Raw genomic sequence first — 20,138 nt, forward strand, 5'->3', positions numbered from 1 at the left:
GATGAATCAGCAGGAGGGCTGAGAGAGACACACATGCAGTAAAGACGGTTCTGGTAGGAGTCAGTCCCAGACCAGCAGGGGGGAATATGTGGTTCCCTAAGCTGGACTGCTAAACTCTCTCTGTGCACCTTATTGCTTTTTAGTGGTTAATGCGGCTCACAAGCGGTGATTCATCACTCACTAACACACACACACGCACGCACACCGAGCTGTGAGTTTCCGGGAGGCCATTCTCACCGCCAGCCTCATATCACCCGCTGATGACGAGCCGCAGAGTAGCTAGAGGGTCATTCCAGACGCTTCCCTGTGCACTCAGTATCAGCCGAAGATGAAATTGTATCTCTGTTTTTACACACACAGAGACCTCCCGCTCCAGCTCTGTGGTTGAACTACCTTTTGATGCCAATTAGCTGACGAGAGCGAGGAACCGCTCTGAGGAGAAACGAGAAGCAGACTTGGCTTCAAGCCGTCAGCTGGAGTGTAAGGCATGAGGGAGGCTGACAGCAACAATACACACACATGCACTATGTAAAGTCAACACTTACCTGTGCACAACTTACTTTTAGCATCACACTCAATCATAGGAACATCCTTAGTTGTGCTGCACTGCGTCGCTTTCCCTTCCTCTGAAGCTGTGCAGCCCGCTGTGACCTCGTGACCTCATGTTCGTAAAGGAGAATCTTTTTCCTCTTTAAAGTGAGAAGATTTGGACACTGAAATGGGCTTTTGAAAGTGATGCTTCTGTGAGAAAACAGTTTGTAAAAATGTAGAAACATTCAATTCTATGCAGAACAAATGAGTGAGTCAGTCAGGGGGACAAACCTGCACGGGCAGGAGGAAGTAGAATAGCAGCTCTTGCTCTTTCTTTATCAATACTGTTAAGGTTCCTTCATTGCAATTGTTTTAGTGGATCTAAGCAACATTATCAATTACTTTACGGTTAATGAGATGTGTCAAAATGACTTGTTTCCTGATTAACAGTCAAAAAAACAAGATATATTAACAATGACGGACATCAACAGATCCGTGGATCACTCTGTGGCTGCACTGGACAGCTTCCAGTTGTGTAAAATGTCTCTAAATAGATATTTAAATTATTGTGAGACGCTGCATGTTGAGCAGAAGTAGCCTGCCCGGTGAATCTGCGTTGTTATGCGTTGCAGGGTTCTACCTAAAAAGCACTTACTGTACTTTCCCTTAACACTAAAAATGGCTAAAAGCATTGAACGTTAACAAACAGGACCCAATAATTAATGATGTGCTTCTTCCAAAGCGTTCACTGTCGTCAAAGGAGAACTGGGACGAGATTAAAACCTTCAGGGTGACTCCACTGTGACTTAAAGGAGACATTAAGGGTCAGGGACAGTTGTACATAACATATGGCTGTGGCAGGTGACGTGTGTGTGTGTGCGTCTGTGTCTGTGTGTGTGTGTGTGTGTGTGTGTGTGTGTGTGTGTGTGTGTGTGTGTTCCGTTCTCACTCTTATTGAGCTTAATTTGACATCATACTCAAACCACCCCAGGTGCACACAGGAGCCCCCGTGTTAATGAGATTTGACTTTTCTGGCTTCAGTAAATAACAAAGATGGAAACAAGTGTAAATTCAACCTCAAGGCTTCAACACACCACTTCCAGCACCTATAGGTGACAACTCACTCGCTGTTATTGTCGTTTACCGAGACGTGGGTTTGTAATCCATATATGCAGCTATGCCGCTCGGTGTGAAACTCGAGTGCACCTGGGTTGCAGGTTTGCAGTGGGTGAGAACAATTGAATTATCCTGCGGGGAGAATGCACCCTGGTTCACGGAGTGACGCATTTGTCCTCACCGTGCGTAACAGTTTTTATGCAAAGCAGACCCACTGGCCATACCACACACGATGATGTTGTATATGCTGGCTTATGCAAATGAGTGACCTTTCACAAAGCATTTACATCAGGGAGGGAAATTAACTTTTTTGATCCCGTGGCATCTGGGTCTGGTTCTGGTGGAATTATAAATCCAACCAAACTGTTGTTACTTTAAGATCCTCCAATGTAACAGTGAACAAATCTGACCTCTTGAGACGTCTAATAGTGTAAACACGATGTTGTTAATGAATCGTCTGGAACAGAATCTCTGCATTGTTCAAGCAGCTTTTGCAAATCTGTATTTTTTGTGGAATTGGAAAAAAAGATCTGTCTGAAATGCGTGATAATTCTGTGTAGCTTACCAGGTTTATACGGCGGCATTACATGCTGGGCACTTCAAACACAACCCGACCCATTATTATAAAAACGGAAAGCCTTCAGCCGACAGCAGCAGTTGTCTTGTACAAAAATAAAATAGGCAGTTCCAATCTGGTAACAGCAGTGATGATTCAGGACATAGCTTATCTACAACTTAAGAATATTGCTTAATAACATTCCCGTCTCTGTGTCTGGTGGCTTCGAGGAGATCGTATTTATTGTATGATTTTTACTTAATCATTTGTAATAATTGTCCAATTTTATTTATTTTTTAGGGTTAAATCAGTAAATCATCTAAAAAAAGCTTAATGTCAAGCCCTGCATGCATGATCAGAAGATGTTGCGTTTGTTTGGCCAGGGAGTCGTCCTGGGGGAGCCCAGGAGGACCTGTTTTGCAGGGTTATGACCTCTCATGTCAAAACAATTTGCTCTGAAGTTGCATTGCCTGTGCGTTGCCTGATGGGGGTCATAGGAAGGTAAGAAATACCTGATGCATATATTAGACGGTGCAAAGCGTCTTTTTGTTCACTGTGCATTTGGAGTTTAAGAACGTGATCACATCTTCAGTGTGTGTTCTTTCGTACAATTAATTAATTGATCGGATTTGTGTCTTCAAACTACAATTAAACTTTATAATCCAGAATAACGTGCGCTCATCAGCGGCTTGTTTATTTTGGACAGAGCTGCGGTTACATGACTGCATTGGGCAACTGAATGCAAAGGTGTCAACACAAATCTAATCCCAGTCTCTGTCGCTTTAGCTGCGCATGACGGACGTGTTGGTGCTCTTTGCCATAACATACACTCTCTGGTGCCACTTAAAAACATGTACATGTGCTAAAAGAAATAGCAGCTCTGACAATTATTCTTGTTGTTCTTTGACTTCTTTTTCTGGCTGTCAGATCTTTGCCCTCACGTTCTTCTCAAAGCTGTAAGTCCGTTTGAATCAGGGCTCCAACTAAACAACTAAATTGTGTCTTAAAATCGTGAAAAATCACATTTTCCAGAGCTCAAGGCTCTTTAAATGATTTGTGTCCGACCAACAGCACCGGTGTATATATGTGAGTGATCTCAAGCTTTTCCAGCTGCGACGGAAAGTTTAGTATGCACAATATTTGACAGAGAAATACATGCTTGCAATCCATTCTTGACATTGCCCTAACACAAACCACAATAAGTGTACAAGTACACGAATGTGAATGAGATCATGGAGAGAGATAAGCTTCATGGTGACACTAGTTTAGTCAGTTTGAGCTGTCGGACTAGGTGAGGCAGACAACAAGAGGACATGTTGCATGTTGGGGAGGTGTGTCTTGTAGTGAGGTTTGCCTCGCAGCACGCTGGCGTGCCATAGGCTGCTGGCTGGTGAGCTGGGATATTGAAGGAAGGATGGAAGGAGAAGGCACTAGGACCCAGCGGTGAGACGGTGAGTAGGCAGGCAGAGCTGGGCTGAGTCACTGCATGTGTCTGAGAGGCAGTCAGAAACAGAGCAGAGCAAGGGAGCAGAGGTGATCTCACACTCATCAGCACAGGATAACACAACCATGATGGGTTGACTTGGGGGGGGGGGGGAGCGGTTGGAGAGAGGAAGTGTGCATTCGCCACCACTTGCTCAGTCATGGAGACCAACCAAGTTCTGCATTTTGTCCCAATGGGTAAGTGGATCAAAGCTCTCAGAGCTTCTGCTCAGCTGTGCACGACACGGCGTTCACTGGGAGAACCTTGGGGTTCCCTGCCTAGTGAAACCTGAGAACCCCCTGTGCAAAACATGTGCAGCCCACCTCCACCTCCACTCAGGCAGATGTTTGTGTGTGCATGTGTTCTACTGTACATACTTGGTGCTTTTTTGTGTTTGCTCTTTCTGTGTACTTAGGAATGCGACATTGTTCGGTTTGTGACAGAAATCCTCTTTTTATATCATTTCCAGAGGGGGGGGTTGTAGAAGCCCTGATGTGCTTACAGATGTGCAGATGTTTTTTTGCATTTTTGTATAATTTCCCATTTGCTGTTTGTTCTTCTTGTTTATGTCTGGTATGCAACACAAGAGGTTCCTGCGTCGTCTTTCTTCAGTTCTGGATGTGAACCTTTTACAAAGTATTTAAAAACCCACCATGAGAAAGGCGGCATACCTGTCGAGCGGAGACGGCTGGAATGCAGAGCTCGTAATGCACTCTCATGTGTTGCGCTGACGGGGCTCGTGCAAGTGCGCTTTGCTCGACAAGAGGGATGGACAGAGCACCAGAAGCGTTGTGACTGTGCACATGTATCTGTGTGTATTGTATGTACATGTGTGCATGTGTTTCTGTGTTTCTGTGCATGAGAAAAAAGAGGTGTACTTCCATATATCAGTGTGTGTGTGTGTGTGTGTGAGTGACAGACAGATTAGTGTTGGTGACAGCCACAGGAGAGCAGCGAGTTCTCCCCTCACTGAAAGTCCTCTGAGAGACCAGAGCCCATTTGGAGGTGTGATGCGACTGCCTCACTTTCATTTTGTCTGGGAAGGCAGTTGGATACTCCAATGTGTGTGTGTGTGTGTGTGTGTGTGGGGGGGGGGGGGGTGATAATACAAGTGCGTGTGTCTATGCACAAGCATGTTTTTGTTTGTAGTGCACAACCCTTAGTGTATGGGATAATGTCTGGCGATATATCCGTGTTTGCGTGCATTTTTGTGTGTATGTATTTGTCAGAGTAAAATCGTGCTCTCATGAGGTGTGTGTGTGTGTGTGTGTGTGTGTGTGTGTGTGTGTGTGTGTGTGTGTGTGAGCGAGCGTCATGCACTGTGCACACTAACTACATCTCAGAGTGTGTGTCGGGGCGTGATGGACACTGCTGTGGCTCGTCCTCTGAAGAGTAATTTGCATTCATTTGCTTAGTGCTGATTAAAGGCGGAGAGGGCAGGTTTGATCCTTGCAGCAGAACAATGTGGTTCATGAACAGAAAGGTTTTTATCAATCCCAGGAAAGGTTGAGGTTTGCAAAGAGTCCAAATGTCTAAATCAGTAATGTCGTATCCGACGTCTTATCCACCTGATTACAATGATTCCTTTCTGCAGTGGAATGTAACCTTGGCTTGTGGAGTTATTGATCACCATCAGTGACTCAACAATTACTTTACCACAAGATTAGATTTCTCCGTGTTTCTGCCTCCTAGATGTTCAAATAAAAGCAGAGCGAGCGTTCATGCGCAGCACCTTCAGCATACGTAGCAGGAACGTGTCGTCCATCAGAATGTTCAGCCGAAGCTGCCCAGACACATTACACACAATGTTACACTCAATGTTTTTATTGGTGTTCCCCCTAATGTTCCACGTTGTGTCATTATCAGCGGCGACCTGCTGACAGGGTGAAGGAGCAGCTGTGGGTCGAGGTCAGGAGAGATGGGGTTCACTTCGCTCTATGGAGCTGTAAATTACCACAGAGCTTCACTGTGAGATTAAACATTGTAATGTTCCTGCACTTCCTGACGAGCGGCTTGATTTACATTTCTGATTTTGTTTGCTTGCTCTCAAAATGGAGCGAATGCAGTTTGTAACGATGCAGCACAGAACCATGATATCTGTCACTGATGCTTTCTGTAACGGCAGTCGCTCGGTCCGTAGGGACAGTGCACTGGTACCTGGAGAGCTTCCCTCCTGGGCACTGCCAAGGTGCCCTTGAGCAAGGCACCAGACTCCCACACTGCTGTGTATATAGTCGCCGCCCACTGCTCCTCATACTTGGACGGGTTGATGCAGAGTCTACATTTCTTGGATATATCAGTGGATTTAATGGATATTGTTTTTTCAGTTTACAAAACAAATACAGTAAATCCTCAATTCTCAGAAAATGGAATTGGAGAATATTTTTGCTTGAAAAAAGCCCAACGATTAATCATTTGAGTGCACGACTGGTCCATCTACTCGATTAAATCGCGTCGCAGTGCTTTCAACATTTAATTCTAGCTACGAAGTTTTATTGAAAGTAGAAAAATCCCAAATTATAATCTCTATAAATCCACATTTCTTCCGTCTTACTTGAATCCGTTTACGTATCATCATCATCACAACACACAAGTGAAATCTCCAGGAGTCGTGCGCGCAGGGTGTCGATGCTCAGGTGTGACAGACAGCCTGGTAATCAGCGCTGCAGTCGTGACCTGCACGGCCAGAAAATATCAGCATGGAGGACACATAGTGGCGGTGTGAATTAGCAATTTGACCATGTGGAAGTGGAGGTGTGTGTGAGTGATGACGTGTGTGTGTGTGCGTGCTGTAGATGTGACAGTGATCTCTGATCAGTATTCACCGCTGGCAACAGATCTCAGAGGCTCCAGCCTCTACCCAGCACAGCCATCTGGGTAGAGGAGAAACACACACCAACACACACATACAAATTATAATACAGTACCACACACACACACACACACACCGAAGCACCGAAAAAATCACAAAAACACGTCTACCCAGGACACAACAAGGCAGCCACACACGAACAAGTGTACTCACACATAAGCATTTTCTTTTCTTTTCTTCTCACACACACCTATTTGCACACACGGAAACACACACTCACACTGACGATGTCACAGATATTGTCTCTACACACTGCACATAATTATATACACAATTCATTCTATCTACATAATGTGTTGGTTAGCACACACAATTATTATGTAGATGTGTCAACATAGACACTCATCATGCACAGTTCAACGAACACAGAATGAAGACCACACGTTCATTACAATTACAACTCTCACACACACACACACACACACACACACACACACACACACACACACACTTTCTCTTGTTTGTCTTTATATCGCTGTCTTAGTCCATCTTCTTTGTTCAGCCTTTTTGTTTTTGTTTTGCATTCTCCCACGCACACATTTACATAAATACACACTATTATATTTATATTCGTAAAATACTCCCACACACACACACACACACACCTTGCACAGGTGTATTGTTTCGTGGGGGAAAGGTTAAAAGAGAGAAAAGGCAGCTTTAGAAGGGTCTAAACCAGACCTCACACTCTGCACGCCTGCAGTGCTCAGTGTGATGAAAGCACTTCCTGTCATTGAGCTGGGCAGTGAAGTCGGACGTTTTAAGCTTTATTTTAATCACAATCTAGCAAAAATGCTGAGCAGCATGTGTGAGAAGTGTGTGTTCGTGCTGTGATTACGCATTTTCTCACTATGACATCAATGACGTGCAATTACTACCAACTACTGTTGTTACTAATGGCAATATAATCATTTGGGAAACATGGTCTGTACTCTGTTGGACACATATACAGTAAGAGAATCAGGTGTGTGTTCTACTGTAAACAGTCCAAAGTGCAAGAGACGCAGTTCCTCAGAGTGTTTTTCCTCCGTAAAGCAGCTGTTTGGAGCCATTTTGGTGGCTCATTGTGCAGAGCGCTCCCATGTTCTGTCCTGTTTTCATCCCTGTTTGAGGAGATGGGAGGTGCACTGCTGCACATTTATACTTGCTTGTCTGCATGCTCTTGATGAGAATCTTAATTTCCCTTTATGACAATGGTGATGTGGCTTCTCTGCATCTTCAGCAAACCTGTGGATTGACACAAGATGATGGTTTTAGCAAAGATTGCTGCTTCTAGTTTCTTACATGTGAAGAATGTATACTTTACAATGCAACACTAAGACATTTATGCACAATGGCTATTTTTTCGCAATTGTTTTTACATTTTATAGATAAAATAATAAATCAGAAAAATAACTTTTCAGATTAGTCGATGATAAAAATAGTCGTGAGTTGCAGCCCTCGTCGTTACACGATGTCTCTGGCAGCATATCACTTAAATATAAGATTAAAGGTTTTTAAGTCATTTCTTCTTCTGTGTTTTTATTACAAGTACGTTTCTTGAGTTTTACCACTTTTCACAACAAAGCAGCAGACAGTCTCCACTTATCCAAACGTGTTTAATGTTGCAGATGCTAATCACCAGTTAATGACGTGAAATATATATATATAGATTTTATTTAAATTCATGTTTTTTTATATATATGTACTATAGATATATATATATATATATATATATATATATATATATATATATTTTTTTTTTAATATTTATAATAAAACACTGGTGATTGTTTTAAATTTATAATTTAATTCATTATATTAGCACTATAGCATATTACATAAAATTTTGTTTTATTACTATTTTTCAAATATATTACAGGAATATAGCAATTTTTGACAGTTATGTGTTCTATATATATATTTGTGTGTTATATATATATATATATATATATATATATATATACATATATATATATATATATATACTATATATATATATATATATTATACAATATATTGTATATATATCTTATATATATCTATATTATTATATATAATATTATATATATATATATATTTATATATATATATTATATATATATAATATATATAATGTTTATATATATATATATAATAATCTATATATATATATATATAAATATTATGTATATTATATATCACACATCTATATATCTATATATATATATTTCTATATATATACTTATACCCACATATACTATATCATATCTCTCTCTATCTCTTCTATCTATATCTCCCCCATCTATCTTCTCTATATATCTATATATCCATCCCCACCCACCACCCTCTATCTATTCTATCTCTATTCTATATCTCTCTCTCCTCTTCTCTATATATCTATATCTATATCTCTATATCTCTCTATCCTCTCTCTCCCCCTTATCGTCCACACATATCTATCTATATCCACCTATCTTCTATCTCTACACATATATATACTCCTCTATATATCTCTATCTCTCCTATCTATATACCCCTATATATTTATGTGTATATCTGTATATCTCTTCTCCCTATATATATATCTCTCTCTATCTATATCTCCGATATCTCTCTCTGTGTTCTGTTTCTGTATCCTATGTATCTCCCTCCTATCTATATCTCTGTGTCTATGTCTCTCTCGTGTCCTCTCTCTCTCTACACCTCTCTCTCTCTCTCTATCTCTCTCTCCCTGTGTGGTCTCTCTCTGTCTCTCTCTCCTCGTGTCTATTCTCCTATCTTCTCTCTCTCTCCCCCTCTCTCTCTCTCTCTCCGCTCTCTCTCTCTCTCTCTCTGTCTCGTGTGTCTCTCTCTCTCTCTCTTCTCTCTCTCTCTCCTCTCTCTCTTGTGTCTCTCTCTCTTCTCTCTCCTCTCTCTCTCTCTCTCTCCCCCTCTCTCTCTCTGTGTCTCTGTCTCTCTCTCTCTCTCTCTATCTCTCCCCCTCTCCCTCTCTTGTCTCTGTCTACTCTCTGTGTCTGATACTACATATCCACCTATATCTACTATATCTCTATCTCCCTTATATCTATCTCTCTACCCCTCTATCTCTCTCTCTCTCTCTCTCCTCTATCTTATATCCCCCCCTATCTCTTATCTATATATCTATATCTATATATCTATACTATCTATCCCATATACCTCTCTCCCTCTCATATATATATATCTCTCTATATACTTCCTATATATATATATATCTATCTCCTCTCTCTCTCTTCTTCTCTGTCTCTCTCTCTCATGTTTGTATATCTATCCTCCTCTATCTCTCTCTCTGTATATGTCTATATATGTATCTGTCTCTCTCTCTTTTTGTGTTCCTCTATATCTTGTGTCTCTCTCTCTCTCTCTCTCTCTTGTGTGTTTTGTTCTATCTCTCTATCTCTCTCCCTATCTCTCTCTACCTCTCTCTCCTCTCTCTCTCTCTATCTCTCTATCTCTCTCCCCCCCCTCTCTCCTCTCTCTCTCTCTCTCTCCCTACACCCCCCCCCCTCTCTCTCTATCTCATACTCTCTCATATCTCTATATCTCTCTCTCTCTATCTCTCTATCTATATCTCTCTCTCTCTCGCCTATCTCTACTATCTATCCTCTCTCTCGCTATATCCCTCTATATCCCACATACTATTCTCTCTACACCTATCTATACACTATATCTACATATATATCTATTATATACCCCACCTATATCTACCCATATATATATATACACAGCTATTATACACATATATATATATATATATACATCTATATACACATATATATTTATGGGATATATGGTATATCTATAATGTGTATATATATATATATGTTATATATATATGTGTATATATATGTGTCTCTATATCTATATGTGTATGTGTTCTATCTCCTCTCTATATATATGTTCTCTCATCTGGTGTGTCTCTCTATATCTCTGTGTCTCTATCTCTCTGTATTTGTCTCTCTATCTGTCTTCTCTGTGTCTCTCTCTGTGTCTCTATCTTTGTCTCTCTCTCTGTGTCTATCTCTCTGTATCTCTCTCTGTGTCTATATATGTTTCTCTCTCTCTGTCTCCTTGTGCTCCCTCTATATCATCTCTGTGTCTCTCTCTCTGTGTGTCTCTCTCTCTCCTGTGTGTGTCTCTCTCTATCTCTCTCTGTGTGTGTCTCTCCTCTCTCTATCTCTTCTCCTCTCTCTCTATATGTGTCTCTGTGTGGTTCTCTCTCTCTGTTGTGTGTCTCTCTCTCATCTCTCTGTGTCTCTCTATTGTGTCTCTCTCTGTGTCTATCTCTCTGTTCTCTCTCTCTCTCTCTGTCTCTCTCTGTGTCTCTCCTCTCTCTGTGTCCTCTCTCTCTGTGTCTCTCTTCTCTATGTGTTCTATCCTCTGTGTCTCTCTCTCTCTCTGTGTCTCTATCTCCTCTCTCTCTCTCTCTCTATCTCTCTCTCTCTTGTCCATCTCTCTCCGCTCTCTCTCTCTCTGTGTCTCTCCTCTCTCTGCTGTGTCTCTCTCTCTCTCTCTCTCTCCTCTCTCTCCTCTCTCTCTCTCTCTCTGTGTCTCTCTCTCTCTCTTGTGTCTCCTCTCTCTCTCTCTATCTCTCTCTTCTCTCTCTCTCTCTCTCTCTCTCTCTCTCTGTGTGTGTCTCTCTCTCTCCTCTCTCTGTGTGTGTGTCTCTCTCTCTCTCTGTGTTTGTCTCTCTCTCTCTCTCTGTTTGTGTCTCTCTCTCTCTCTGTGTTTCTCTCTCTCTGTGTCTCTGTGTCTCTCTCTCTGTGTGTCTCTCTCTCTCTGTCTCTCTGTCTATTCTCTCTCCTCTCTCTTCTCATCTCCTGTGTTGTTTCTGTCTCCTGTGTCTCTCTCTCTCTCTCCTCTCTCTGTGTGTTCTCTCTGTTTGTCTCTCTCTCTCCTCTCTCTCTCTCTCTCTCTCTCTCTGTCTCTCTCCTCTCTCTCTCCTCTCTCTCTCTCTCTCTCTCTCTCTCTCTCTCCTCTCTCTCTCCTCTCTCTCTCTCCTCTCTCTCTCTCTATCTCTCATCTCTGTCCCTCTCTCTCTCTCCTCTCTTGTCCTCTCTCTCTCTCTCTGTCTCTCTGTGTCTCTCTCCCTCTCTCTCTCCTTCTCTCCTCCATCTCTCTCTCTCTGTCTCTCTCTCTCTCTCTGTCTCTCTCTCTCTCTCTCTGCTCTCTCTTCTTCTCCTCTCTTTCTCTATCTCTTCGTTCTCCTCTGTATCTCTTCTCTGTTTCTCTCTCTCTCTGTGTCTTTCTCCCCCTGTCCCATTTCCCCTCGCCCCCTGTCGCCCCCTTTAGTCCCACAGTATTTGTTACCTTTGTAAACATTTGAACTCCACATGTCTTCGTTGCTTTATAGCAGCGCCAGATGCGGATGTTTAAAGAATCTTTTATTGAGGGGATGAAAGCTTTTCTCTTCCTTTTCCGACGATCGGATAACATTGGGTTTCAATACGAATGGATTGCATCCTAGAAGAACAACAAGTAATTATAAACGATGTTGTACAGCTATTTGTAACCCTGATTATAAGGCAGAAAGTGCATTTTATTTTGAAAATCTTCAGTTTTCAGTGGGTGAAAGTTGAGGATGTTCGGGGCCTTTTAGTTTAGATTGAATCCACTTTAATTGGAGGTCATCTCTTAAGGTAAGTCAAAATACAATAGATGCTTTTAACTCAAAGAAATAAAGCAGATTGTCGGCTGCCACTGTCTTTAAGACACACATAATCTCTTACACGGTCTCTTGCACACACATACTTTTACACACATAAATGCTCATTTCTTTTTGCAATTAATAAAAGCACACGGTGGTGCCGGTCCTTCCCCATCTGTGGTCATGACAGGCCGCTCTGGTTTGCTGTTGTGTAATTAGGAGTTTACTTCGACCCTCCAGCATGAACACACCAATTCACTGCAGATTAAAGCGTACCGCACAGGAAGCAGTACTGCAGTGCTGTTTCACTTCCTATTTAATATTGCTTTTGTATGGTCTTTCAAGGCTGCACAGCATCGCCAGCACAGAACAATTTGTACTGTGCTGGGTACTTTCTCCTTTGCAGTGAATTTAATTTAAAACCAACAAACACAACACAACAGTGGTAGACATGGCGCTCTGCTGCTCCCCTCCTCTCCTCCCCAACAAAGTCATTATTCCAAGATGTCTGAAGATGATGAATTCCCAAACTTTGATTGTAAAGACTGTATCTGCATACATGGCATGTATAGTCTTTGTGCATACGATGTGTTTTGCGCTTCTCCTTCACTCTGTGTCTTTTTGTCCTCGCTGCATGTCGTGATGGAGTCATCTACATCATCCATATGCTGCAGCAACGAATTTGCATCCATTTTTCAGCACGTTCAGGTCCGTCTGAGTAGTAGTAGTATTTATTGCTCAGTGCATGTAAAGGAGTGTGACTGTAAGCAGCACAGTTCACACTGAGGGAAGTACAAGGGCAAGAATATCTTCTAGAGTGTCAAGAGAAGTCACAAGAAGACTACACACACCTCTCTACACACAGTGTGAGGTGGACACGATAGCAGTGAGACTTACTGTATGAGGACACGCTGGAGAACAGTAGGTAGTCCAGGTTGCTTAATTAAAATGCTGTCTGTGTGGTGCGGGACTCAACTTAGCAAAGCAAAGAGACGGCTGCTCTACAGGACAGAGCACTGATGAGGTTAGTGGTTTCATTCACACCCATCAAATGTCATCCTCTGCATGCTACTGGAAATAACCCAAATCACTTATTTCCACATGTAGCACAGGGTGCATGCACAGTTTGCACGTATATAAATAAAGGACCTCACGGATCTACAGTCGACTAGGTTTAGTGCCGGCATTTTCTCTCCCGCTGCCTCACATTGATTCAGTTGAAAGTATGTCTGTGTAGTTCTCTGGGGGGACACCACAAATGAAAAGCAGTGAGATGTGTGCTGTTGGGCAGGCTGGAGCGGCGTACAGTAGGCTGTGCGGAGAGCAGGCAACTTGAAAGGGAGATGGTGGCCTGGCTTTAATCGAGCTAGAGGAAGATGCCAATGTGCAAGTAATTAGCAGGAATCCCCGAGCACTGACTATTTTTCGTTTCCCCCTACTATGAAAATCGAGGCAGCCAATTTCTTCAGCGAGCAGTTGGCTTGTTTGTGTGTGTGTGTGTGTGTGTGTGTTTGTGTGTAGTGGAACAACACCCTCAGTCAGTCACTCTCCAGCTCATTCACTGCCTGGCTTGTTCACCATAATGAACACACACGCAGAGAGTAGAGCGTCCCTGCTGCAGCACCTGAGCATAATCCCACACCTGTGTGTGTGTGTGTGTGTGTGTGTGTGTGTGTGTGTGTGTGTGTGTGTGTGTGTGTGACTGCTAGAGATTGAGAAAACAGACAAAAAGGCAGAAGAGAGGAAACGGAATGAGAGAGAAAATACATGAAAAATGTAAAATGAGATGTACAAATAGATGACGGGAGGACAGACAAGAAAAGTGCCGGGGGTGGAGGGCTTTAAAATTGGAGCATGTTCCTGCGCTAACCTCGGTCACGATGCCTCGTCTCGCTGCAGACGGGGCCGGATTCATCTGTGAACTCGCAGTAGCCAGCTCACTGTAGCTATCAATCCCTCTCAGGTGAAAGGACCAGAGGATTACTGCAGAGCTCTTCTGTCCACAGACTTCACGCCAAGAGAGAGACGGATCTGACGTTCATGAAAACAACATGAGAAACTCGAGGAATCTTTTCACAAATTTCCAATTAGACGATTATTCAAAGTGAATTGATGGCAAACCTGAAGTATTAATGTTCTTTGGTTGATGTTACAAAGACACCTGGCTGTCACAGTATCACATATTCTCGTTAGTTTCTAAAAAGAATGTATTGATTAGCACGATTATGTTGACCAAACGTTTAGATGCATTAATCAGCAGATCTGTAAAAGCACCACTTTAAATCTTGTGTTTACCAGAGATCAACTAAAACCAAACTTCTGTACACACCTGTACATCCTCCGACCCATAGAGATGAATTGTACACATTAATGCATGAAGGTACGAACACACACACACACACACACGCACAATATATGGCTGAGTGCACACACTCATGTCCACCCGTTTGCCAGACAGCTCAGTCGTAGCCAGCCTCATGGTCAGCGCTCTGCTGTGACATCATCAACGTCAGACACCAGCCCGGGGATACAGGTGATACAACAGGGAGCAAACATGCTCAGCATCAGTGCAGCGTCTAACTCGCAGTTCTCCACATTCCCTTGTTAACAATGTAAGCATGGAAACACGGGGGAGTTCTTGCTCTTGAGTTTGAATAAGAACTTCTACCAATCTGGTTCAAGGAAACTGAAGGGCAGAAAAGAGTTTTTATTTTTCCTGCCGATGTGACTCATTGTACTTCAAGGTTCTTTGGATAACAGCAATGGACGGAAGTACAGGCTTGTTAAAGCTAGTGGAAAAGTACTTAATTGACAAAACACGTTGATAGCAGCTACAGATAATATTAATACGCTCTAGGATATCGTACTTAAGTCGTCACAAACAGGACACACGGTGAGTAATGCTTAGATTTTGTGGGTGCAGGTGAAAACCAATGAATAACATTATAGTTCAAACACATAATTAAAATAGTGTAGAATAAAGGATAAAATAAGCAGAAATCATTTTCTCAGCTACTTGATTATTAATTTGGTCTAAAATAATCTTAATTTATGCATTTAAATAATCAGTGAATCGAATAATCGTTCCAGAAAAAGTTTTTTTGTCACGTCGGGTCTTTTAAATGTATTCGGCTGAGTCTTAGAAATAGATTTCGTATTGTAATATAATATAATATATCGACGGTAAACGTGTCACCTCTGGTAAAAGTGGGGTTGCATCGACTGCTAGCTTCTTGGAAAATGAAATGGGGACCGTCTGTCACATTTCTCAGCCGCTGTAGTTTGAGCTTGAATCGACTGCACCGAGTGTAAAAAGTAAAAACACTGCAGGAAAGTGTTTTGTTGGAGGTGACGTTGCAGCGACCTTGTGGCGTTATGATGAGTTTAAGAATCGAGCCGGAACATGTTATTGCATCATCCAACCAGATTTGTCTCGAGGCTTCATCGCTGTGGTTCCTTTCACTCTGGGGTGGCCTCCCACCTGAGCAATCACTCCATCCATTTTGGTCTGCTTATCAGGGACGAGATTATAGAAGAGTCCCCGCAGAGCCGGCTCTACTCGGTGGATCACCAGGAGGCTTTCCAAGACCGGCCGAAAATAGATTTGCCCTCACGTGCTGATGGAAAAGATAAGATCTCAAATACAAGCAGTTTCAGTTGCACTCGGAGTTCCCTCGGAGAGAGGACAATGATCTCCGAGGTTCGGGAGGAGTGTGGAGTGGAGTCGTGGCAGATGGTTGTCAGCTAGTAGGAAGTACCTGCAGCAGCGGCGGCGTTGTTATTGAAGCGTAAAGTATTTATTTTACCTCAAGAAGGTTGGATGTTGAAACAGCCCAACAAGGTTCTTTTGTTTGGACTTCCTCTCCACATGTATGACTAGTAACTCTGCAAGAACCTGAATGAATGAAATGCAGAAATGCATCAAGGAAAGACTGGAGATAACAGAATGCTTAGGCGTGCCCTCTCCCCTAACTTCAGGCTCCAGTATGCCCCTACGCCTACCATGTGAGCGCATACTGTAGATCGCCGTTTACAATGTGTGTGTGTAATTATCATCGCCGACTGAAGTTCTTTAAAATTCTTTGGGAATTAAAAGAAGACAAGTAAAGGCCAAATGTAGGCCTGCTGTTTAAAATGTGCATACGAGCTACCAGAGCAGAGCATCGAAAGGACTTCCCTCTCCGCCTGGGACCGCAGCTCCAGAGAGGACGGGTGCCAACAGAGCCCGTGGGCACAATTAGCCAACAAAAGGTCCGGCCTCCTCCTCGGTGCTGGCCGAGCCCTCGTAGATTCCCCTACAAACCCAGCAGGGGCACCTTTTTAATCTCTGTCCCTCTTCACTTTAGACTTTCAGCCTCACCTCTCCCTCAAATTCCAGGGTTTTTTCCCTCCTGGGGGGTTCTGGCATCTGTTTTGCATGTACCTGCAGCGCACTACCCTACAATAGATCAGCTTGCACGGGGAGGAAGGTTGGCTCCGTTTCAACCCGGCTGGTTTATGTACACACCGAGGGTCGTATAAATTGACTTCCTGTTGTCTCGGAGCATTTAAATACACATCAAAACACGCTTTTCTTGATGCAATTAAGGCAAAGTCTGTACTGCGTTAGACTAACGAGTGACTCTTACCAATAAAGTCGTCCGCAACTGCTTGTAGAATGTATGAAGTCGTTCCTTTCACTTGATTAAATAACCAGCAAACAGCAGCAGGACTGTTAGCTGCATGACATCTGCAGTACTTAGCATCGACCTGCAGGATTTAACAAAGGTCAAAGTTATAAATGTGTATCTTTATTTATCTTGGTCTAGCAAAATAGGAACGCAACCTTCTGTGATTCTGCACACACCATTTTCCCAATTTAGTGAATATAATGTATCAACAGGACGCGTCCCGAGCTGCAGAACTTGAGACATTTGCACTAAAGAGCTTTAAATAGTTCCCAACAAATTCCCTTTTCACTCCTTATCTCTGTGTCTTCTTTCTTGCTCCTTATTAGTATTTGGGGATGTATATGTGTTTCCTGTTCCTCTCTAAACTTCTTAACCGCCCGCTGCTTTAAAAGGGGATTAGAGGTGATGGTCATTATTCACCCGCTGGTACTGTACTGCGTTAGCCTCTGATTGTGCCACACTGCACCAGGACGCTTGTGCACTGCGGTCACCAACACGTGCAAACACTCGTTCCATCCTCGTGCTTTTTGTGTGCCCTGAGGTGACACTTGTTTGGAGTGAATGCTTGTGATCTTTTTCTGCTCTTATTATCGTGTTTAAGTGAGCGAAGAGCATTTACGGTCCTTCACAGAGAATTCTCAAGTGTCTTTGTTTACTGAAACAAACCGTTTCGTTCTGTATGTGACTGCGTCATGGCCAGGTAGGCGAGGACTGGGTTTCCTGCAGTGTTTAGCTCTAATGGTGCTCTGTGACTTGATAACAGAGGTGGTAAATCATATTAAATGTGCGCACGCGCGTACACCCACAGGGCTTCATCTTATACTTAGCCTGGGGCATCGAAATCCCGATCACTTCTTCTTAAGGACTGTGGGAAGTCATGTTCTCTGCACACACAAGGATCAAAAAGGGGATTCAGCGCTGAGGGAACGTCCAGCTGGTGTTTGATTCATAGCCCACAGGGGTATTTGTGGTTGCAGAGACAGAAATTACAGAACATAGTAACAGTCTGTCTTCGTCAAACAGTTGTTACTTGCTGTGTCACTAGTCTGATGCAAAACACACTGTGGCTGCAAAGGCAACGATCAGCTGCCTGCCATGTTTTCTTTGCAGATAGCTCGTATCAGAGGAAGGTTCGGGTGCATCGGGAAGAAAGAGTTTGTCATGTGGCATGTACTGACAATACATCAAGACGGGAGCAAAGCAGATGTTGCTTGGCTTGTGCGTGTAAACTGATATTTCCCTCATGTATATGTTGAGCAATGATAAGTAAGAGACACACACACACACACACACACAGCAGATCAGTGAAAGAGATGAGACGTATGTGCGATACTATTCTAACCAGTTCTGACTTCCTGTCTGTAGACGGCTTCCTCTTTTCTGCAGCAGGTTATCATACATCTTCAAATCTGCACTTTGTCTCTCTGCAAGAGCTGCGTTACCAGCCACTTCTGTACAACCACCAGGATCCAATACCTAAGTGTGAATGATAAACAAGCCGAAGAGGCTTTTAATGCTCAACCTCGGAAATAAATTATACGCAGACAAAGAAGAAATATGCAGGGGAATTTCCTCCTTTTTACTGAAGCTTTCTCATTTGCAGCTGTGAGATAACCGACATGCATGAGTGCATCACAGGAGGCATACTGAGTTCCAGGTCATGCACATTTATTTATTTTAGTGAGAGTCTTCAGGCCTAATCAGGTCATAATTAAAGAAAAGAAAACGATGTCTCAGGTGTAGACAAAGATAATTCAAACTCCCACATTATTATTATCACTCGCAGTTTGCACGTTCAGAATCGATCATTTATACATCTTGCTCCAGCTTGTGAGAAAAACACTTTATTTATTTATATGTTCGATTTAAAAGGTGCAGTTAAAAACATGAAAGTCACAAGTTAGTTAAAGTTGTCCATATGGACGACCAGTTATCTCATTAATTGATATTTAATTTGACAATCGATAAGGATCAAATCTGAGACACAAACACCGTCGGCTGAATAAAAGTGTATTCTGAGTGACGCAGAGCGTGGCGTACGGAGCAGAGGTTGTTCGCAGAAGGGACAGCGCTGAAGTCCGACGCGTTCCGTGTGTCAGTGAACATGTCATCGCGTGCTTCTGCGATGATGTATTTCAGATCTCATTTCTGTTTCTCAGGAAGTGGTTGTCAGTGATTGGTACGTGTGTGCCTTGCAAAGATGGCTTCTCACCACCAGGCACACACACACACACACACACACACACACACACACACACACACACACACACACACACACACACACACACACACCAGTGTTGTTTCTCAGTCTGAAAACGGCTATTTTGAGTCGTTTATATATATTTTTTATTATTATTCATTAAAATAGTGTGAGATGTTTTTACTTTTATAAGTGCATCATATTTTTTTTTATTATATTTTTGGAACACAAGGGAATTTAATTGAATTTAAATGAAGATGTTGATTTTTGGATTTTATGATTTATTAATTTTTTAAAGCAAACTTCTGTCTTCTTTAACCTTAATCTCTAAAATTATAATTCCTTCAACTACATCCAAGGGCGGGAGTATTCTGACACTCAAATGCAAAGAATGAAGCTGCTGTGCAGATTAATTTAGGTGAATCTGCAGAGCATGAAGTATGTGAAGGTCTTTAATCGGCTATGTCTAATGTCTGCATGTGTGTGCGGTGCATTTAGGAGTTTATAGTCTGCACAAATGCTGCAAGGATGTACCGGGTTAATCACTTCCAGAGAATAAAACTTAGTTTTTAATGTTCATTCCACTTGAGCTGCTGCTGCTGCCGCCTGCTGCTGCGCTGCTGCTGCTGCTCTGCTGCTGCTGCTGCTGCTGCTGCTGCTGCTGCTCTGCTGCTGCTGCTGCTGCTGCTGCTGCTGCTGCTGCTGCTGCTGCTGCTGCTGCTGTGCTGCTGCTGCTGCTGCTGCTGCTGCTGCTGCTGCTGCTGCTGCTGCTGCTGCTGCTGCTGCTGCTGGCTGCTGCTGCCGCCTGCTGCTGCTGCTGCTGCTGCTGCTGCTGCTGCTGCTGCTGCTGCTGCTGCTGTATTTTTCATCGATCTGGAAAAGCCAGTCCACGGATAACGTGCCGCCGCCTTCAATCCTTCTAAATCTCTTTCTGTGTCACTCAGTGCCAAACGGCTCAATACAAGCAGAGCACATGAGTCTTCATGATGCTGCTGGTGATCACAGCACTCACACTAAGACACAGGAGCACAGGAAGCTGGCAAGTTGTGCCACATAAATAAATGAGTCCAGCAGAAGAGCGCCT

At 42.9% G+C, this 20,138-nt stretch overlaps 1 protein-coding gene across 2 annotated transcripts in view; it reads left to right on the top strand.

The window, feature by feature from the left end:
- slc4a11 (solute carrier family 4 member 11) overlaps positions 1-20,138 on the top strand; it is an 85,296-nt gene that overhangs the window by 11,435 nt on the left and 53,723 nt on the right. The window contains exon 1 of one of the 2 annotated variants that reach the window (XM_029460483.1): positions 3,750-3,883. The exons of the other annotated variant lie outside the window; for it this stretch is intronic. Within the exon in view, the coding sequence (XP_029316343.1) occupies positions 3,847-3,883 (37 nt within the window). The 5' untranslated portion in view covers positions 3,750-3,846. Of the gene's footprint in view, positions 1-3,749; positions 3,884-20,138 lie in introns of those variants that run through there. 2 annotated transcript variants of the gene reach the window in all.

This window comes from Cottoperca gobio, chromosome 22, assembly GCF_900634415.1.
Source record: "Cottoperca gobio chromosome 22, fCotGob3.1, whole genome shotgun sequence".
NCBI classification, from domain to species: domain Eukaryota; kingdom Metazoa; phylum Chordata; class Actinopteri; order Perciformes; family Bovichtidae; genus Cottoperca; species Cottoperca gobio.